At 42.5% G+C, this 22,961-nt stretch overlaps 2 protein-coding genes across 5 annotated transcripts in view; both read left to right on the forward strand.

Moving 5' to 3' along the window:
- The window catches only part of LOC124278721, a 13,024-nt gene extending 5,943 nt beyond the window's left edge, over positions 1 to 7,081 (forward strand). For all 3 annotated transcript variants that reach the window (XM_046714490.1, XM_046714489.1, XM_046714491.1), the window contains exons 2-5: positions 899 to 1,004; positions 2,334 to 2,515; positions 6,101 to 6,214; positions 6,872 to 7,081. In XM_046714490.1, coding sequence (XP_046570446.1) covers positions 929 to 1,004; positions 2,334 to 2,515; positions 6,101 to 6,214; positions 6,872 to 6,922 — 423 coding nt within the window. In that variant the 5' untranslated portion in view covers positions 899 to 928 and the 3' untranslated portion in view covers positions 6,923 to 7,081. The remainder of the gene's footprint in view (positions 1 to 898; positions 1,005 to 2,333; positions 2,516 to 6,100; positions 6,215 to 6,871) is intronic.
- Positions 7,082 to 12,542: 5,461 nt separating this feature from the next.
- Positions 12,543 to 17,131, forward strand: LOC124278722. 2 transcript variants are annotated; one of them, XM_046714493.1, is made up of 5 exons: positions 12,543 to 12,672; positions 14,065 to 14,170; positions 15,119 to 15,300; positions 16,022 to 16,135; positions 16,793 to 17,131. In XM_046714493.1, exons 2-4 carry the CDS (start codon positions 14,095 to 14,097, stop codon positions 16,094 to 16,096), a joined length of 333 nt encoding a protein of 110 aa, XP_046570449.1. In that variant the 5' UTR covers positions 12,543 to 12,672; positions 14,065 to 14,094; the 3' UTR covers positions 16,097 to 16,135; positions 16,793 to 17,131. The 2 variants fall into 2 exon arrangements, with proteins under 2 accessions (XP_046570449.1, XP_046570448.1); XM_046714492.1 differs by having other exon boundaries at positions 12,656 to 12,773.
- The last annotated feature ends 5,830 nt before the right edge of the window (positions 17,132 to 22,961 follow it).

Consider the following 22,961-nt stretch of genomic DNA (forward strand, 5'->3'; position numbering starts at 1 on the left):
AAATCAAGTAGATACTAAATATATGGATTCTGTGTCCACCTGTGTTCATCCCATGCCCAACTCAACCCAGCCCTGCAGGAACCGGGTGTGACACGCAGCAGGTGGGTCTTGGCACTGTGTCACGTATACGTACGTGTTTCTACTATGTGACACGTGACAATGCCGTATCCACAACACAATACTGTATCCTTACTCCTCCGTGTCACGATGACCTTGCGCGATGTTTTAGATTGTTGACTACACTCGAGTGTTCGTGCCGGGTCAGCCCATTTCTGGTGTCCCCCGCCGTGATGTTGCTGGAATATTGCTAAAAGCGGCGTAAAACCAAACTCAGTCAGTCGTGCCGGTTCGCTGTTTACAAAGCAATCAATGTTAAAAAAATCGTCCTCTGTTTCATTTACCGTATTTCCTCTGTTGAACTCCAATACACATTGGTCTGTATAACAGGCGAATTTCAGCAGTGTACAGTAGTAGGTCTATATGAATAGACAACAAGATATTCCCTCCCCCATGTGTTATCTACCGCCCCGACATCGTTCATAAGTTATGGCTATGAGGGGTGAGGATTTTAAGTGGGTGGGGTGTCACCCATTTTGTTCTGGGGGTGGTGGTGGTGGTGGTAGGGAGTGTGTCATTAATTTTTACCTAATACTATTTAAAAAAATTGAATTTGTACACGACTTGCAAGGGGAGGGGGGTGCCACTTTGTACAGAAAGTTTAGAGAGGACGGGGGCATTCACATTCTACAGTCATGCTTCCCCATACGAATCATCATCATCATCATCATCATCATCATCATCATCACACACACACACACACACACACACACACACACACATACATACATTATGAACGGTCCCTAAATGTTATAATATGTGTATGACGATATCCAAACAGGTTACGCGGCTTTCACAGGAACAGTTCAGGATGGCGAACATGGTCGGAGACTGGAAACTTGTGCCGGAGTTGACCACTGGCCATGATGAGTTTGCTAAAGCAATGGGTAGGTACCGTCTATTCTCTTCAACTGTGATCCCTTTTTACAACGTTATCAGAACACGTCCAAAGTCGCCAAAACATCGATACCCTGGCCCCATGGGTACAATGTGTAAAGCGGCGTAAAACAAAACTCACTCACTACTCTTCAACTGTGGTCATTTTTACAATTTCAAATACATGAAAACGTGTCTTAGGTTTTCGAAATATGTTTTCTGAGAGGTCTGAGGGTGATATACCATGACTGCCGGACGTGACAAAACATTGCAAGTAAGTGAGTTAACTTTTACGCCGTTTTAGCAATATTCCAACAATATCACGGCGGTGGACAATAGAAATGGGCTTAACACATTGTACCAATGTGGGGAATGGAACCCGGGTCTTCGGCTGAGTGAGTGAGTGAGTTCAGTTTTACGCCATTTTAGCAACAGTGCAGTAATATCACGGCGGGGGACACCAGAAATGTCACTAATTGTTCCCATGTGTGGACTCGAACCCGGGTCTTCGCCTTTACAAGCGAACGCTTTAACCACTAGGCTACCCAAAACATTACAAACGTTATCTGAACGTTACAAGGATGAGTGAGTGAGTGAGTTTAGGGTTATAGTCGCATCGGCAGTATTTCACCTTGAGTGTGTACTCTCGCAGTTCACATGTGGTCAGCGGAGACAGGGGCGGATCCATGGTTTTGAAGAAAGGGGTGTGGGGTGTGTGTGGGTGTGTGCACACATGGATCCAGAATTACGGAAGGGGGTGGGTGCACATGGATGCAGGATTGGAGAAGGGGGGTGCACATGGATCCAGGATTTTGGAGAAGAGGGGTGCTCGTGAATCAGAGATTTTGGAGGAAGGGGGCTGCATATGGATCAAGGATTACGGAGAGGGCGGTGGGGGTGCACATGGATCCAGACTTTGGAGAAGGGTGTTACATAAATCATGAAGTCCAAAGGTTAGGGGGAAATGCTCCTCAGGGAAAATCTTTTCGGGGGAGGTGCGTGCGTGCGTGCGTGCGTGCGTGCGGGTGTGATCATGACATGAACTTCAATCGTTAATGTAGACCGTGAATGTAACCGACATTGATATATACACATTGATAAGGCGACATTTTTACCAATCGTCGAATTGTACTGACCCGTTCTGATGTTTACGTCTCCACACTGTTCCAGGTCAAAATATATCACATTGTATTTCTTCACAAAAATTGTGTTTAAAATGCGACAGAAATACAATTGTCAAATTTGTTGCACATTGGTGTTCTAAACATCTTCGCTTTGTTTAAAAATGACGTCAACGCGACATTTTAGGATTTTCTAGAATTTTGGAAAATTTGTTCCAGGAATGTCAGATGCAGAACGCGAGGCAACTCGCAACCTCGTGTACACCTTCCATCTGTCACGTGACGGTGAGGAATGGTACATGAAGGTGGTCACTGAAACTGGCGTCGTGTTTGTTGACATCAAGTTCAAGATGGACGTGCCCTTCTCCTATCTCAGTCTCGACAAGACCACCAAACTGACGGTGGGTTGTATGCTAATGTATCTTGTTATAGCAAGCAAGAGGTTTGTAGTGTTACGGACCTTAGGCTGTCGTCACATGATGGTATTTCCGTTTCGTCCTTATCATGATATTGTGTCAGGATTGTCTCGGACGATGATCAAGTGTAAAGGAATTTAAGAGCCTTTAACTTGATAAGTCTTCGAACGTTTTCATATGACAACTGTAGTGAGTGGGTTTGGTTTTACGCCGCACTCAGCAATATTCCAGCTATATGGCGGCGGTCTGTAAATAATCAAGTCTGGACTAGACAAGCCAGTGATCTACATCATGAGCATCGATTTGCGCAATTGAGATACGATGACATACATGTGTCAACCAAGTCAGCGAGCCTGACCACCTGATCACGTTAGTCGCCTCAAGATTACGGCAAGCATGGGTTACTGAAGATCAATCTAACTCGGAGTTATGACGACTGTATGGGAGTTTTATTTTGAGTACGTTTGATTAACGACGGCCTAGCCTGTTGCATCTTACTGTTGTTTCCGGGGGCGGTGGCGCCTGGTTGCGATCAATCAATCAATCAATCAATCAATCTTTATTCTCTTTTAACCACCCACGGTGGTACAAGAGCATAGGATATATAGTATACATAAATTTAATTGCATTGTTGGAAGGTCGTTGCATAATTTACAGTTTTTGCGTAGCTTTAACACGGTTATTGATAATAGATATAAACTTTGATAAACACCTGAGTTCGATTCTCCACATGAGTACAATGTGTGAAGCCTATTTCTATTTCCGGGTTATTGCTAAAAACGGCTTGAAACAATACTCGCTGTTGTTCAAGACTCAGAGTGATGTAGTTGACACAGGCACCATATACCTGTGTATGGTCTTTGGTTTAGGATTACAAATTTTCAGTCTCCCAGTAGAACATGAACTTGTGAATGGTTAAAGAAATGGGCTTCACACAATGAACTTGTGAATGGTTAAATAGTAACCCAAACAAACCGCTATGAAATAATGTATTTCGCCCTGGCCTGTTTTTCACCAGAAACAGCTGTTTGCATATCACATCAATTTGATAATACAAGCTCGCTTCATTTTTCAGCCCATTGTAATGCCCCATGACTGTTCATGTCCAAATTATTGTAATGTCGATATGAAATAATTTCATAGCACCTTGGACTTAAATGCAATTATGTACCACAAATTGTCAATGATAATCATTAAAATATTATGACATTATTAATTATCTACTGAAGTATAAACTGAATAAATTCCATTAATATAAATGATCCTCATTTTGAAATATGGCAACAAAAAAGGTTTAGTGAAACCCAAATGAGATTTTCTAATGTATACATGATCATTCGTCAAGCAAATTGGATGCAGTCACTGGAAGTGTGTGTTTTGTGGGAATATATTTTGAATAGTGCCAGAGTGATGTCGGCATAATGTATTTTTATTGAACTATAAAACAGTTACTGTTGGAGTTGAACATCTGACCGTATATTAACTACTCTTCAAAAGTGCGTTTTAAATGGTGTTAGATGTCTCCAGTATACAAATTTGATCAATATACATAAAACTAGTGATTTCACATGGTGGAAAGAGCTGTCAGATAATTGGGTTTAGCAAAAGCATTTTCGCGACTCCCCATCAAATAACGCACACTTAAAACTGGCAATATGCAATTTATTTTTCCCGAAAACTTTGGCGACAACGCACCAACAGGGATACATTTTTCCGTGATTTTTTTTGTTGTCAGAGGCAACATGTCATGCACGCGCAAGGCATCCCAGTAGAACTGTATAGAAATCGCAAAACAGTCTGACCAAGAACACCATGGGTCGTGGAAGAAGTTTAAGCTAAGACCAACGTCACCACGGAATTGCTTTACTTCAGGATGGCAGATCACAGCGATACGTGGCCAGACGACTTGGGGTTTCACAGAAAGCCATTTCAAACCTGTGGATCCGTTATCAACAAACGAAATCCGTGAGGGATAGGCCCTGATCCGGTATCCCCAAAGTTATAACAAGACGGGACGATCGGTACCCCGCCGGGGTGGAAATAACCCATTGCCCGACGTCCGTGTCCAGTGTTGTTGTCTGTCGGGCAATCTAATTTGTATATCACGTTGTACCGGTGTCCAGTTGACTTTCCAATGTTAATTATATTGTTTATTTAAAAGATCAACAAGAAAATCAGCCGGTATAGTGGAAAATTTACCAGGCCAAGTGATTTTACATGTGCCACTGTACCAGAGTACACTAGCAATGTTAAAGTTATTTCCACCCTGGACCCCCCGTTTAACAGCTCTCCGGGAAAGGCACGCGACAGCTAGAGTTCCCCGAGACAGACTACACAGTGTAGTAGGGACCCGTGTTTCACTGTCCACTGTACGACGTCGCCTACTGTCACACGGCATCAGATCACGACGTCCTGCCGTCAGACCTCCTCTCAAGCCTAAACATAGACAGAACCGTTTGGCTTTTGCAAATGAACACATCGGCTGGGGTGATCGCAGATGGTCCAAAGTTCTCTTCAGCGATTCAACTTGCATTTTAATGATGGCCGTAATCCTGTCTACCGACGACAAGGTGAAAAGTTTAATACATTGCCTTCGTGGAGCATGACCGATTCGGAGGTGGTTCCGTAATGGTCTGTGGTGGGATCTCCATGCGTTCTGAGATCGATCTCGTCGTTGTACTAGATAGTTTAACTGGTCAGAAATACAGAGACAACATCATTATTCCAGTTGTCGTTCCGTTCATGAGGGCCATGAGTGGGCGTCCTGAGTTTCGAAATGATAACCCACGTCCACATCGAGCCAGAATTGTGAATGAATGCTTGCAACGTTATCGGATCAACCGTATGGAATGGCCAGTACTGTCTCCAGGCCTGAATCCTATCGAGCATGTTTGGGACATGTTGGGACGTCGAGTGTATGGACGTGTGTCGCGACCTGCCACCCTGAGTGACCTTGAGACCGCATTGTTTCAAAAAATGGCAGAACATTTTCCAGCGTGACATTCGGAAGCTGAGACGTTGTAGGCGTGTATCGTGGCTAGGGGTGTCCATACTCCTTGTTAGTGAGAACTGGATGTGACGTTTTTGATAGTCTCCACTTCAGTGCAATAACTCGTGGATTGAAAGAAAATTCATCTGTTTTTCGTCATTAAAATTATTAAATGGACACATTTTCCCGTTTTTTTTGTCACATGTCCTCTATTCTAACATTGCAAATGTTGATCTCTGTAGTTTCCTGAACACTGAGTCTAAACTTTTGAGTGAGTGAGTGAGTGAGTTAAGATTTAAGTCACATCGGCAATATTTCAGCCATATCGTGACTGAAACTAGTTCTAAATTCATAATACATACATATAATATATACAACCCTGTCAACGAAGGACAGTAAAACCACTAGATTATCACAGATTGAGTTAAAACAAGCTAGCATATATCTTTAAAAGTAGAACATTATTTCTGGACAATACAATGTAAAACTGGGCTAAAGATTCTAAACTTTTGAAGAGAAGTATATATAAGTAATACGTCACCTGTATATCTGCTTAAAGTGCATTCAAATTAATGTTTCAGAGCCTCATCACTCTGCAAAACGAGCACTTTCTCGAGAAGATGACTTCAGAGAAGAACGGGGTCGTCATGCACTGGGACGTGGACACCTACAGAGATGGGGACTTCGTTATTACCGTAAGTCAGTTCGACCGATCAGCCTTCGTTAGTGCACTGCATTCCTCCCTCCCTCGTGTTTGGGTTGTTGTCACTATTTTAAACCAGCCAATCAGGACACCACCTGGTTGCTGCACGTCGGAAACTGTCGAGTGTTCTGACCAATGAGCTTTTCAGAAAGCAGCAAAAAAGTAATATTTCTCATACAACGTGTATCGTTGTCTAACAGGCATGTACTCGACATATTGCTTCACCACTCGACAACGGCGATATGCATGCACGAAGTAGGGATCTTTGGTCTCCATTCGATCACCAGCCTGATTTCATTGTTGGTCTTAAATAGACACATCAATACTGCACCGCCCCCTATCGGTAGTGTTGATGAAGGATCTAGCGCCTACAACCCACGAGGTACAGACGGTGACGTCCATGTTGTTGGACATACAGCTGTACTGACATACAGACGTACCTGGTTGAGTTATCATAATACAATTCCTATTTTTTTATTATGTATGTTATGTCTACAAACATTATTATTTAAATTCTCGCACCCTGACAACCCACAAGGAACACCCTCCATATTCGTGTCTCTCTGAGCCCAAGGCGTGTCCATTTCTGAAAAGCCTTCCGAAACCTTCCTGGATACCTTTCCATTGTTGCTGACGTTTCTGTTCACAGGCTCAGACCAAGGATGGTGCAACGGAGATACAGAAACTGAAGAAAGTCTAAATTTAGTTCAGTCTTGGGCCCGCTTCTTAAGTGACTTACGACATCTTCACATGCGTCACACATTTCAGTTCTATTATGCCTGTAGCGACGTAGACACGGCATATATCATTTCTTGTGTAGCTGGTTGAAGGACCTTGAGCATTCCTTGAGTCAGTCCTACAGTCAGTCCTACAGCCGGTCCTACAGTCAGTCCTACAGTCGGTCCTACTGTCGGTCCTACAGTCGGTCCTACAGTCAGTCCTACAGTCGGTCCTACTGTCAGTCCTACAGTCAGTCCTACAGTCAGTCCTACAGACACAAATGCTTGGCTGGATAGTTTGCCATGACATGAGCCCCAACACCTTCCCCATCTTTGATTCTGCTACTGATGCTTATATAACTGTCCTTTACTACTACTACTGCTGTTGTTGTTGCTGCTGCTGTAACCGTTATTACTGATACTGATACTACTACAACTAAACAAAACGTGATACTCCCTCACTGAACTGCTGCCACCACCACCACCACTACTACTACTACTACTACTACTAGCGGCGGTGGGGTAGCCTAATGGTTAAAGCGTTCACTCGTCACGCCGAAGACCCGGGTTCGAGTCTCCACATGGGTATAATGTGTGAAGCCCATTTCTGGTGTCCCCACCGTGATATTGCTGGAATATTGCTAAAAGCGGCTCACTCACTCACTACTACTACCGCCATCACCAATTCATCGCACTGGACTACTACTGTGAGTAGCGAAAGGCGAACTCCCTCACTACTACTAGCGCTGCTGCTGCTACTACTACTACTACTTCTTCTACTACTACTACTACTACTACTACTACTACTACTCCTACTACTGTTACTACTACTACTACTACTACATCCGCTGTGATAGCGCTGGAATACTAATCTAAGTGACATACAAGTAGCGCTGCTGCTGCTTTTACTACTACTGTTGCTGCTGCTACTACTTCTACTACTACTGCTGTTACTGCTACTGTTGCTGCTGCTACTGCTGCCAATGAGCAATCGAGCAGATGTCTACAACTACAGATGTTATTTTCTTACTGTATATTGTATATCATATATCGAGTTGAACTCATTAAACTGTTCATGAACTATTTGTTTTCTCTCACTTCTCGGACTATGTCCATCCATGTTTCAGATTGGTAATATAATAAAGAAATGAGTATTGCTGTGTCCCGCTCTCAGCATTTTCCAACTCTGCGAATGTTTCTGATGCGACGTAAAACAATATTCACTCACTAGCATATTCCAGCAATAGAACTACGAGAGATACAGACATAGGGTGCACTCATACTTAAAGCACAAGGCTGCCCCTACAACATACAGGTCAAGGACGGTCATTACTCCAAGAATGGCCAAAGATGTAGCGGTGGTGAGGTAGTCTAGTTCTTAAAGTGTTTGCAGGGCGGTGGGGTAGCATCGTGGTTAAAGCGTCCGCTCGTCACGCCGAAGACCCGGGTTCAATTTCCCCATGGGTTACAATGTGTGAAGCCCATTTCTGGTGTCCCCGCTGTGATTTTGATGGAATATTGCTTAAAGCGGCTTAAAAGCATATTTACTCACTCACTCACTTACTCACTTAAAGTGTTTGCTCGTCATGCCGAAGATCCGGGTTAGATTCTCAACATGAGAGTCATGAAATTGTTGGAATTTGCCAAAAGCGGCGAAAAAGATACTCACGCCCTCATAAATCAATATTAATCAATCCATCAATCTAGCGATAGTTCATATGGCCTGGGTTGTATGTCATTGTAGTACACTTCCTTGACCAGTTGATGTGATGGCAGACACGGCCAAGGGAGATAACCAATTAAGGTTATAAGTGTCATATACAGTAATTAATTGCCTGACAAGTCAATGTTCAATGCGGAAGTGATAAGGATTAGATAGAATACAGATTAGATAAGTACAATAAAGTGAGTGAGTGAGTGAGTTAGAATTTAACGTCACATCGGCAATATTTCAGCCATATCCTGACGAGAAATGTTTTACATAAACAATAAATTAAAGTTGCTAAATAATCAGTCATCGAAGGACTGTAAAATAACTTGAGTATCACAGATGGAGTCTAAAACTAGCATGAACATGTAAAACTATTTTATTTACGAAGACAATACAATATAAAAACGGGCTATAGATGGCCAACAACTGAAGGTAGATCACCATTAGGGGTGTCACGATACACCAATCTCACGATACGATACGTATCACGATTTTAAGGTCACGATACGATACGTATCGCGATACATAATTTTCGCGCCTTTTCATAGCATTACCTTACCGGCAACGTAGGCGCTCGCTGATTGGTCCATCAAAATAGTCTAGCCAATCACAAAAGCTGTTAGTTTCCAACCTATTTTTTAAGTAAAGCTAGCTACATCTATTTATCGGAGCCGTCTCGTATAATTTTACTATCAAGACTTCGAAGGAGATGGATATAGCATAAAAATTTGAATCGATAAAGTTTTAAAATAGGAATCGATACACGTAAGCATGTATCGCGTATCGTATCGTCAGTAAAAATGTATCGATGCATCGATACATTCGCGTATCGCGACACCCCTAATCACCATACTAGGACAGTACAATAAAGTCTCACATGTCTTGACTACATAGTTTTACTTTTTTAAATATTTGAACGATGGCTGTCGTGAATTAGTCCCTATAACAATATGATGTATTAACTATTTTAAAATTGAAAATTGCGGTGGTGCTTAACTTTTGTTGTATTGTTTGTATATTATATCAGTAATAAGTTTATTTCATACATGATAGCACATACAGCCATACACAACGTACACCCCTTCAAACACCATACACATGATAAATACGACCACACATACACACATACACACATCCATCAATACATGCACATGCATGTATGCATACACACACATATACATACACACATATATACACTCCAAAAAGAAACGCATAAAGGAATTTCAACTGTATTTTTATTTTGAAACATCTTGTAGGCTTTATGAGTCAATGAAATATAGCGAAATTGCACACTGGGAATGCAGACTTATCCGTCTTTGGCACCAACTCGAGGAAAGTCAGTTTGAGTGTCATATGGAGACGTGTGGTGGCGCTGAAGTCAATACCTCGTGTGACCACCGTGGGCATCCAGAACTGCACGGCATCGTCTCGGCATCGAACGAATAAGTCTCAGAATCTCGTGTTGCCCAATCGCAGCCCACTCTGCCTGTAGTGCCTGTGCGAGTTGCTGAAGTGTCTGGGGCCGAGGGTTACGGCGTCTTACCCGTCTGTCCAGGGCATCCCACAGATGTTCGATCGGGTTTAAGTCCGGTGATCTTGAGGGGCCAGGGGAGCACATTGATGTTGTGGTTCTGGAGGAAGTCTCTAGTGTGACGTGCTGTGTGGGGCCTGGCATTGTCCTGTTGAAACAACTCCCTCTGGCGATCAATGATTTGAAGGAGGTGTGGGCGTAGGATTTCGTCACAGTACCGTTGAGCTGTCAGGTTGCCCTGGATCATCACCAAATCACTTCTCCTACGGCGGGTGATCGCTCCCCACATCATAACACTGACCTGGCCGAATCTGTCCACCTGGGGAACGCAAGCGTCGGCGAAACGTTCACGTCGACGTCTGTACACCCGCATTCTTCCATCCCGTCGTTCCAATAGAAATCGTGATTCATCACTGAACCAGATTTTACGCCAATTCGGTAGGTTCCAGGACTGAATGCTGGTGCACCATTGAACTTGATGTCGACGATGTTGTTGTCGAAGCACTGGGCCAAAATAAGGTCTTTTGGCACGTAAACCAGCCTCTCTCAACCTGTTCCTGATGGTCTGTGCAGAAAGCGTCCTCAATCCGGGTATTTGTCAAGCGGTACTGGTCGCCGTAGCTGTTCGATGACGCAGATGATGTACCCGGATGTAGCGATCCTGCGCCGCAGTGGACGCTCGAGGTCGCCCACTACGAGGGGCAGCTGCTACCGCATTCTGCCGGCGATATCTCTCCCAGATCCGTGAAATGGTGCTTTGGTGAACATTCATGCGTCGGGCAACTGCACGCGTGCGTGCGTGCGTGCGTGTGTGCGTGTGTGCGTGTGTGCGTGCGTGTGTGCGTGTGTGTGCTCCCAAAACATGTCATGTGGCAATAAATAAAAACTTGATTCATTTTACAAAAGCTTTTGCTCTCTTTGTGAGTCCTATGGTGTTTATGTTTTCAAACCACCGTGAAAGATCCGTATTTAAAAGCATGATTTTCAATTTCTGCGTGTAGTGTCACAGAATACACAATTCACATGCAATGCTCGTGAAAGTTGGGGATCAGATAGTCTCAATGGTGGGTATAAAAGGTTGATCGCTGTCTGTCGATTAGTCACTGTATTTGGAATATTGTTGACGAACGCAAAATGCCGCGTCTAAGTGAAGCCAACCGTCATATCTCACAAAGAGAGCAAAACCTTTTTGTAAAATGAATCACGTTTTTATTTATTGCTACATGACATTTTTGGGAGCACGCACGCACGCACGCACGAACGCACGCACGCACGCACGCACACACGCACGCACACACACACACACACACGTTTTCTAACGTGATGACACTGTAAAAATAGAATGCATTTAAAACGTCGTACATACAAACACGTGAATGGTCTCTACTTAGTTGTAATGTTAGTCACATGCAATATCACACCACAAAACGGCGAGCAAACAATGTTTTGAAGGCGTCAAATGCGCGCATACATCATTCACTCACTCATACAAACACGCACGCACGAACGCGGTCACACGCGCGCGCGCGCACCACACACACACACACACACACACACACAATCAAACAAATGCTTACATACTCTCTGAGGTCAATACTAGTTGTCCTAATGCTGTTGATGAGATATTTGTTTTTTGTCTGACTGTGACAAGTTGTGGGGTCGTGTGCAGAAGGTGATCGGAAAAAGTCATAGAAAAAGTCATAGGAAAAATGTCATGGGAAAGAATAGTTGTCAGAAAAATAACTATTATAAAATATCCTTTTCTCCAGTTTTTACTTTGTTTATACTGTTATTTTCTTAATACTATTTCAGTTCATCGTCAGAAATATAAACATCCTGTTTATACTGTATTTTATAAATACTATTTTACTTTCATCAGAGAAAACTAATTCAACAAGAAAAAGTTATAAAACGCCCTGTTCTGCATTTACTTTGTATATCCTGTTTCACTTTCAAGTTAATTATTCACACACTGTAAGCAACTGGATTTTATCAAAACAGGAGAAATGAATATTTTAGTACTTATTTAGTTCTTAAAGGATTATGGGATTGATGTAGTGCTGTTGCTGATGATAGTGTTGTGATCTGTTCATTCTATGATGTCAAATATTATAATGGAATAATTACATTAATTGTATAAGATAGGTTCAAATGTGGTTCAGAGAAATTTATGTAGTGCTGTTGATGATAATATTGTTCTAACTTGTTGAATAAATATATTACCAATATTGACTTTTTGAGTTTATGACTCTTTTTCCTATGACTTTTTCCTATGACATGTTTTCCCTCAACCGTGGAGACACGTATTAGACTGGTTCCCGCAGCCGACAGAAGCAAGAGCAGAGACACCAAGCGGTGTCTCCGGGCAACAGTCAGAGGCCGTGTTGTCACGCGAGGCTTTGTGTTGTGCCCTTCTGTGGAGCTCTTAGTCCTATACGTTACCGGGCGAAAACCGAAAGTGAAGCGTTGGTCGATTTTTTCACACACTTGTCAGTGTCTTTTCTCTTCTACGTATTTTAATATGTAAATGTAAAACGCGATGACCGTGAGCTGTTAGACACGAGGACAGTTTGGTCCCTCCTTTTAAAGTGTAAATCAAGTAGATTCTAAATAAATGAATGAATTCTGTGTCCACCTGTGTTCATCCAATGCCCAACTCAACCCAGCCCTGCAGGAACCGGGTGTGACACGCAGCAGGTGGGTCTTGGCACTGTGTCACGTATACGTACGTGTTTCTACTATGTGACACGTGACAGTGCCGTATACTATCCACAACACAACACTGTATCCGTGTCACGAGGGCGGTGGGTAGCCTAGTGGTTAAAGCGTTCGCTGGGTCAACGCCGAAGACCCGGGTTCGATTCCCCACATGGGTACAATGTGTGAAGCCCATTGCTAAAAGCGGCGTAAAACCATACTCACTCACTCCGTGTCCTTGCACGATGTTTCAGATTGTTGACTACACACGAGTGTTCGTGCCGGGTCGCTGTTTACAAAGCAATCAATCTAAAACAAATCGTCCTCTGTTTCATATACCGTATTTCCTCTGTTGAACTCCAGTACACATTGGTCTGTATGACAGGCGAATTTCAGCAGTGTACAGTAGTAGGTCTATATGAATAGACAACACGATATTCCCTCCCCCCGATGTGTTAACTTTATCTACCGCCCCGACATCGTTCATAATTTATGGCTTTTACCATGACCATGACCCGGAAGCGAAATAGGAGAATATAGTGCCTTGTTTAAATGGGCTGTTCTGTCTGTGCTAATTTTTTTTCAGGGTGATTTGTGGTAGCTTAAATGGAAGGTGAGGCATTGTACTTTATTGCAATAATGTTTTGGTCCACAATCTGCACATGGTATTGACACCAGCCTTCCACGATTTGACCCCAAGTTCAAGGTTGTTTAGTGTGTTTCGGGCTCAAAGAAACCTCCGGTGGCCATTGTTTACAGTGGATACAACAAAATTGAGGTGGTCGACCCAGGCCGATATTTTGCTGGTTAAGTGACAAGTGGCAGGTTGGTCAGCATGCAACAGGAAAACAGCCTACGATCGATATTTATTATGGTGGACTGGCATGTAACTGTACATAGCCAACAAGGAAAATAATTGTGGTTTGAGGCCAGGGGTGTCACTTACTTTGTATAGAAATTTGAGGGACGGGGGTGCATTCACATTGTACAGTCATGCTTCTCCATAACACACACACACACACACACACACACACACACACACACACACACACACACACACACACACACACACACACACACACACACACACACACACACACACACACACACACACACACACACACACACACATTATGAACGGTCCCTAAATGTTTTAATATATGTGTATGACGATATCCGAACAGATTACGCGGCTTTCACAGGAACAGTTCAGGATGGCGAACATGGTCGGAGACTGGAAACTTGTGCCGGAGTTGACCACTGGCCATGATGAGTTTGCTAAAGCAATGGGTAGGTACCCTCTATTCTCTTGAACTGTGATCCCTTTTTACAACGTTATCAGAACACGTCCAAAGTCGCCAAAACATCGATACCCTGGCCCCATGGGTACAATGTGTAAAGCGGCGTAAAACAAAACTCACTCACTACTCATTTTACAATTTCAAATACATGAAAACGTGTCTTAGGTTTTCGAAATATGTTTTATGAGAGGTCTGAGGGTGATATACCATGACTGCCGGACGTGATAAAACATTGCAAATAAGTGAGTTAACTTTACGCCGTTTTAGCGTTTGGGGAATGGAACCAGGTCTTCGGCTGAGTGAGTGAGTGAGTTCAGTTTTACACCGTTTTAGCAACAGTGCAGTTATATCACGGCGGGGGACACCAGAAATGTCACTAATTGTTCCCATGTGTGGACTCGAACCCGGGTCTTCGCCTTAACAAGCGAACGCTTTAACCACTAGGCTACCCCAAAACATTACAAACGTTATCTGAACGTTACAAGGATGAGTGAGTGAGTTTAGGGTTATAGTCGCATCGGCAGTATTTCACCTTGAGTGCGTCCAAAGGTTAGGGAGGATTGCTCCTCAGGGAAAATCTTTTCGGGGAGGTGTGTGCGTGCGTGCGTGCGTGCGTGTGTGTGTGATCATGACATGAACTTCAATCGTTAATGTAGACCGTGAATGTAACCGACATTGATATATACACATTGATAAGGCGACATTTTTACCAATCGTGTACTGACCCGTTCTGATGTTTACGTCTCCACATTGTTCCAGGTCAAAATATATCACATTGTTGGATTGTATTTCTTCACAAGAATTGTGTTTAAAATGCGACAGAAATACAATTGTCAAATTTGTTGCACATTGGTGTTCTAAAAATCTTCGCTTTGTTTAAAAATGACGTCAACGCGACATTTTAGGATTTTCTAGAATTTTGGAAAATTTGTTCCAGGAATGTCAGATGCAGAACGCGAGGCAACTCGCAACCTCGTGTACACCTTCCATCTGTCACGTGACGGTGAGGAATGGTACATGAAGGTGGTCACTGAAACTGGCGTCGTGTTTGGTGACATCAAGTTCAAGATGGACGTGCCCTTCTCCTATCTCAGTCCCGACAAGACCACCAAACTGACGGTGGGTTGTATGCTAATGTATCTTGTTATAGCGAGCAAGAGGTTTGTAGTGTTACGGACCTTAGGCTGTCGTCACATGATGGTATTTCCGTTTCGTCCTTATCATGATATTGTGTCAGGATTGTCTCGGACGATGATCAAGTGTAAAGGAATTTAAGACAACTGTAGTGAGTGAGTTTGGTTTAATGCCGCACTCCGCAATATTCCAGCTATATGGCGGCGGTCTGTAAATAATCAAGTCTGGACTAGACAAGCCAGTGATCAACATCATGAGCATCGATCTGCGCAATTGAGATACAATTGATGTGTCAACCAAGTCAGCGAGCCTGACCACCTGATCCCGTTAGTCGCCTCAAGATTACGGCAAGCATGGGTTACTGAAGATCAATCTAATTTTTCCGTGATTTTTTTTTTTGTCAGAGGCAACATGTCATGCACGCGCAAGGCATCCCAGTATAACTGTATAGAAATCGCGATCGGTAGCCACAAAACAGTCTGACCAATAACACCATGGGTCGCGGAAGAAGTTTAAGCTAAGAACGTCACCACGGAATTGCTTTACTTCAGGATGGCAGATCACAGCGATACGTGGCCAGACGACTTGGGGTTTCACAGAAAGCTATAGTTTCCTAAACACTGAGTCTACACTTTTGAAGAGAAGTATATATCAGTAATACATCACCTGTATATCTGCTTAAAGTGCATTCAGATTAATGTTTCAGAACCTCATCACTCTACAAAACGAGCACTTTCTCGAGAAGATAACTTCAGAGAAGAACGGGGTCGTCATGCACTAGGACGAGGACACCTACAGAGATGGGGACTTCGTTATTATCGTAAGTCAGTTCGACCGATCAACCTTCGTTAGTACACTGCATTCCTCCCTCCCAAGTGTTTATGTTGTTGTCACTATTATAAACCAGCCAATCAGGACACCACCTGGTTGCTGCACGTCGGAAACTGTCGAGTGTTCTGACCAATGAGCTTTTCAGAAAGCAGCAAAAAAGTAATATTTCTCATACAACGTGTATCGTTGTCTAACAGGCATGTACTCGACATATTGCTTCACCACTCGACAACGGCGATATGCATGCACGAAGTAGGGATCTTTGGTCTCCATTCGATCACCAGCCTGATTTCATTGTTGGTCTTAAATAGACACATCAATACTGCACCGCCCCCTATCGGTAGTGTTGATGAAGGATCTAGCGCCTACAAACCCACGAGGTACAGACGGTGACGTCCATGTTGTTGGACATACAGCTGTACTGACATACAGACGTACCTGGTTGAGTTATCATAATACAATTCATGTTTTTGATTATGTATGTTATGTCTACAAACATTATTATTTAAATTCTCACACCCTGACAACCCACAAGGAACGCCCTCCATATTCGTGGCTCTCTGAGCCCAAGGCGTTTCCATTTCTGAAAAGCCTTCCGAAACCTTCCTGGATACATTTTCATTGTTGCTGATGTTTCTGTTCACAGGCTCCAGACCAAGGATGGTGCAACGGAGATACAGAAACTGAAGAAAGTCTAAATTTAGTTCAGTCTTGGGCCCGCTTCTTAAGTGACTTACGACATCTTCACATGCGTCACACATTTCAGTTCTATTATGCCTGTAGCGACGTAGACACGGCATATATCATTTCTTGTGTAGCTGGTTGAAGGACCTTGAGCATTCCTTGAGTCAGTCCTACAGTCAGTCCTACAGTCAGTCCTACAGACACAAATGCTTGGCTGGATAGTTTGCCATGACATGAGCCCCAACACCTTCCCCATCTTTGATTCTGCTACTGATGCTTATATAACTGTCCTTTACTACTACTACTGCTGTTGTTGTTGCTGCTGCTGTAACCGTTATTACTGATACTGATACTACTACAACTAAACAAAACGTGATACTCCCCTCACTGAACTGCTGCCACCACCACCACCACTACTACTACTACTACTACTACTACTACTACTACTACTACTACCACCACCACTACTACTACTACTACTACTACTAGCGGCGGTGGGGTAGCCTAATGGTTAAAGCGTTCACTCGTCACGCCGAAGACCCGGGTTCGAGTCTCCACATGGGTATAATGTGTGAAGCCCATTTCTGGTGTCCCCACCGTGATATTGCTGGAATATTGCTAAAAGCGGCTCACTCACTCACTCACCCACTCACTACTACTACTACCGCCATCACCAATTCATCGCACTGGACTACTACTGTGAGTAGTGAAAGGCGAACTCCCTCACTACTACTAGCGCTGCTGCTGCTGCTACTACTACTACTGTTACTACTACTACTACTACATCCGCTGTGATAGCGCTGGAATACTAATCTAAGTGACATACAAGTAGCACTGCTGCTGCTTTTACTACTACTGTTGCTGCTGCTACTACTTCTACTACCACTGCTGTTACTGCTACTGTTGCTGCTGCTACTGCTGCCAATGAGCAATCGAGCAGATGTCTACAACTACAGATGTTATTTTCTTATTGTATATTGTATATCATATATCGAGTGGAACTCATTAAACTGTTCATCAACTATTTGTTTTCTCTCACTTCTCGGACTATGTCCATCCATGTTTCAGATTGGTAATATAATAAAGAAATGAGTATTGCTGTGTCCCGCTCTCAGCATATTCCAACTCTGCGAATGTTTCTGATGCGACGTTAAACAATATTCACTCACTAGCATATTCCAGCACTAGCACTACGAGAGATACAGAATAGGGTGCACTCATACTTAAAGCATAAGGCTGCCCCTACAACATACAGGTCAAGGACGGTCATTACTCCAAGAATGTCCAAAGATGTAGCGGTGGTGGGGTATCATACGTGTTTTGACGAATGTTTGTGCTATGACGAATGTTCAAAATGCCATAAACACTAAACTGAGTGAGTGAGTTAATATTTAACGTCACATCGGCAATATTTCAGCCATATCGTGACGAGAACAATTAATTTTATGCATAATAAGCAATGGTAAACTATAAAACCCTGTCAACGAAGGACAGTAAAATAACTAGATCATCACAGATTCGAATTTAAAACTAGCAATCAAATCTAAAACAGTCTAACTATAGGACAATACAAGGTAAAAACAGGCTATATATTGCCAACAACTGAAGGTAGATCACCATACTAAACACTAAACTGAACCAGGTGAGTTTGAGCCTGAATTATCTCGACCAGTTGTACAGAAGATGACCATAGATGTTATTAGATGATTGGCCAAAGACTCCAAGTGGCCATGCCGTCATTTACTATGAACAAATCATTCAACCAAACTCACCAATATAGCCCGAATCCGCCTCTGTTTTTGGGACAATCCCGGACTCGACGAGGCATACACCAAATCAACCATCCAATGTTAATTTGGTTCATTCAATCCATTCTTCATTGAGAGTGGTCAGTGACTGTTGGCGTTAACATACGAGGATATTCTAGACTACCGAGTGCTGTACATGGTAAGGTAATTGTGTTCTCGTCGTGGATGTACTCTTGCATTGTCATATTGCCTATCACACTGTCTATAGTAGACGGATGGATTTTAAAACTGTGTTGATGATCAAGTGTTCCCAGATGTGCAGACTGCAACTACTCCAGGGAGTCCTTGTTAAGATGAAGACAATGCCTGTAAAATCAGTCATGACGATATGGTGAAATCTGTAAGCCAGCCTTTTCTGAACACTGACGTGAGATAGAAGTGGAATACTCTCGACAACAGTTAATAAACACTCGGTGATTCGTCATTACAAGACACCAGGTCAGTTCCCCATAGGTGGGTCTTCAAACACTCAACAGAAATGCCATACAGTTCTCGCCAAGATAACATACATCACAAATGCCTGATAAGGTAGTAAGTGAATATGGTTTTACGTCGTTTATACCAATATTCCAGCGATAATACGATAGGGGACACAAGAAATGAGCTCCACACATTATACCTATGTGGGGAACCGAACCCAGGTCTCCAGCGTGACGAGCGGACGCTTTAAACTTTGCTAAAGATTGCTTGGGAGCAAAATGAATGTAATATAGTCTTTTGCATCCTTCATACCTGACAAAACTGCCCAGCAATATACATAAAGAATATTGTACTCCTTGTCTTGTCAAATATGGGTCGTTGGTATGGCGCTTTTAATGAGTGAGTGAAAACGGTTTTACGCCGCTTTTAGCAATATTCCAGCAATATAACTTCAATATCACCAGTCAAAACAGTCATTATGGGTGAAAGATGGGGAATGAACATGATTTTACAACGTTACAGCAATATTTCATGTTTATCGTCAATAATGACAATCATCTAATCAGTATTTATTGATACTCATTGAAGGAACATGGATGCACCTAGAGACCAAGCATGGTTCTCGGTAAGGCGATGCACATGACATGTTCAGATTTCACGGAGCATTTGTTGATTACGTGTATGTTCTCTCAAAGTGCGTTCTTGTTGCATTCAACACGTTAAAGTCGCAATATCAAATTAGTTCTTTTTGGATTAAGTTATATTTGTATTGGTACATAGTTCAGCGAGATATTGAATTCAAATAGAATTTTTTGTAAATCTAGTTTTATGTCAACAAATTATGTTGTTTCTCTGAGCCACAGAGACAGGTACGCACGTGTGTATGTATGTGTGTGTGCATGCGTGCGTGCGGGTTATAGAGAGTCTAAATTTTAAAAAGAATAGACAGCCATGTTATCGTGCCCTGGCTAAAGGCTTCTCATTATACCTTTTATATTGAAATTCTATAGCTAATCAGTGTGAGCAGAGAAGAGGGTATAGTATATCATTTCTAGACTTTTGTTTCGGTAGGACGATCAAAATCACTGTTTTGAACTTTGGAACATCTTCGTATATTGTAAACAGTAAATTAACGGTAAATTTGTCCCGGTTAATTGATGACTAAAGACGTGTTAAACATCACACAAAACATAAACACACACACCAGTTTGAAGTAATACGACATTTTCTTAACGTACAAATCGCATTATACAATAAATATAATGTATAGAAAGAAAGTAATTATTACACAGATAAATGCAATTTACAATCCGTAATGTTGTTTAAATGTTTATTCATGTCGGTGATATTACAAGGAAAATATCAGGCCAGGTATGGCGTGAACTTATTCCATCAGTGGTTGCTGTCTTTTTCCGGACACACCCTCGTAACCGTGTTGTCCAGGGCCCCGTTCCTCAAAGCGATCGTAACCCTAAGGTGATCGTAACTCCCATACTTTAACATGGACTTACGACAGTCGTAGCACTACGGTCGCTTTGAGGAACGAGGCCCAAGTCGGTCCACACGCTGTGTGTAGGTCGTGCAAGGCTTCAGAGGTACAGACTTGGGAAACCATTCGTCACCACTCTCCCCTTTCCGTAACCTCCAAGAAGACTCGTCCCCGTCTCGATGCTTTTACGTGCTAAAGTACGACAAACCAATCAAAACGCGCGTAATGGTTGCGGTGCTTTCATAAAAATAATCCTGAGTTTTTAAATCGTTTATGGAATTATGTCACTCATGAGTGAGTGAGTGAGTTAAATTTTTCGATCGCGTCGGCAATATTACAGCCATGTAGCGATGAAAACTAGGTAAGCATTTTAAAATATCTGTCGACAAAGGACAGTAGAATAACTGGGTATATCACATTTGTGAAATAAAACCAACCTGACCATAATTAAAATAAGAAGAAATAGATTCAATAATTCATTCTTACAAATTAAAACCAGGCTATAAACCACTAACAACCAAAGTTTGACCACCTTACTGGGGATCAAGAGAAGATCATGAAAAATATATATCGTCTTATTGAAAGAACGAAGAACGTAGCTAACGGAATTATATCAGTAAAAAAAAGAGAGCAAAACAATGTATGAGTGCTTCGGCGATAATAAGTACCATTGGAATCAAACAGGAATAGAGTTATCGTTCTTGTTTAAAGTAGTTCTGATGTTCATGCGCCAATATGAAATCCTTTCAGAGGGCACGAGTCGCTATTCGGCTTGTCCCGGAATAGCACGAATTGATCACGAATGTTGGGAAACATAACATCAGTTGTCTCCCCATAGCCGCGATGCGTCACTCTGGTGTTCCGTAACGGTACAGCAACAACTGTGTTATTTTGGCCATACACCCAAATACTCAGTGGGGAAGTCTGAGTCGAAATATTCACCGTAGAGTTGACAGATCGTCAACTTTATAGTGTTTCATGTATTGTGAACAATCAATAGCAGTAACATTCCCGCTGAAGTTCATAAGTCCATTGAACCTCAAAGAGATGGAGATTACTCCTTCATTTAACACCAAAAGGCGCCGACCTCGTGCCCGTTCGTGATCATCCGCTGATCCACCATGTGTTCTAATCACACAGTACTGTGTAATGTTGGGGTGATCTTCAGCTTTTGATTCAGCATTACAAACGAGCAGCATTTAGTTAACAGTAAACATTCGTCAAAAGAACGTTACAATTACAGTTACCACACAGCAGCCTATGTCGTTGCTATCTGTTCTAACCAGGGGAAATGTTCTTGGTAGGCGTTCGATATTAGCGAGTCAGTGTTTCCTCCACAGACCTGTTCTTCCCCAATTTCCCCTTCAGGCAGCTGCAGTACTGGTTAAATTACATATTTCTTTACACTATGCTCATTGTATATACCACCATCCCATTCTCTTCGACAGTCTGCTCTTCACTTTATGACAAGCTCCTAAAGCCATGTGCCGCTATGATACCAATATAAAGGATAGATTATGTCGGATTGATCATTAGTAACAATTTACACATTTGTAATGATGATTTTCTCGTACGGATCTACATCCTGCCATTGCACTCAAGGTAATTTAACGTCACATCAGCAATATTCCAGCCATATAGTGACGAGAACAATTTATACAATAATAAGTTAGAGCTTTAAACTATAAAGCGTCGTCAATAGACAATGAATCTACCTTAACATCATGGATGTCAACTTATAACTTGCATGTTATCTTCAAAAGATATTACTATAGAGGACGATACCAGTATTGTTTTCGTCACTGTATCTGCCAAATTTCATACACGTACTCTGCGCCCAAAGGCACATCCGAAAGTTGATCTTGATGAGGTGGTAATCTATTAACGATACGTGGAGCGAACGCGTCACAGAACAAAGACCCTTGTTAATATGACTACAGTTCAAAACCCTATCAACATTTATATTTTGTTTTCTGTATAAACTGTTCTATGGAGACAACGTTTGGTTGGGCAGTTGGTTCCTTTCCAGAAACGATGTTCGGAACTGGTTCACCGATGGTCATTATTGAAAATCTGGCATTGGTTGGAACCCAAATCATATTCTATCACAGGACGACTTTTCATAATACTGTTACGTTCCACATTTTAAGAGAAGTGACGACAACACTCAGTATCGACAGAGCTCCGAAAGCATGCGGGACTGTTACATCACATCCGTTTTGAAAAAGCGTTCTCTCGTCACGCTGAAGACCCGGGTTCGAATCCCACATGGATACAATTTGTGAAGCTCTTTTTTTTTCTGGTGTTCCCCGCCGCGATATTGCTGGAATCAATATTGATTTAAGTGGCGTAAAACTAAACTCTCACAGAAAAGTGAAGTGTACAGCCAAACATGCAGGACCATGTTGACATCA

Source organism: Haliotis rubra, unplaced genomic scaffold, assembly GCF_003918875.1.
Source record: "Haliotis rubra isolate DU_JTF1 unplaced genomic scaffold, ASM391887v1 Scf240, whole genome shotgun sequence".
Taxonomy (NCBI): domain Eukaryota; kingdom Metazoa; phylum Mollusca; class Gastropoda; order Lepetellida; family Haliotidae; genus Haliotis; species Haliotis rubra.

Excerpts from the sequence above, each read along its gene's own strand:
- LOC124278722 (XM_046714493.1), top strand. The coding sequence starts at position 14,095 with ATGGCGAACATGGTCGGAGACTGGAAACTTGTGCCGGAGTTGACCACT. Across the intron at positions 14,171-15,118 it reads TGAGTTTGCTAAAGCAATGG|GAATGTCAGATGCAGAACGC; the intron begins GTAGGTACCCTC and ends AATTTGTTCCAG. Across the intron at positions 15,301-16,021 it reads ACAAGACCACCAAACTGACG|AACCTCATCACTCTACAAAA; the intron begins GTGGGTTGTATG and ends TTAATGTTTCAG.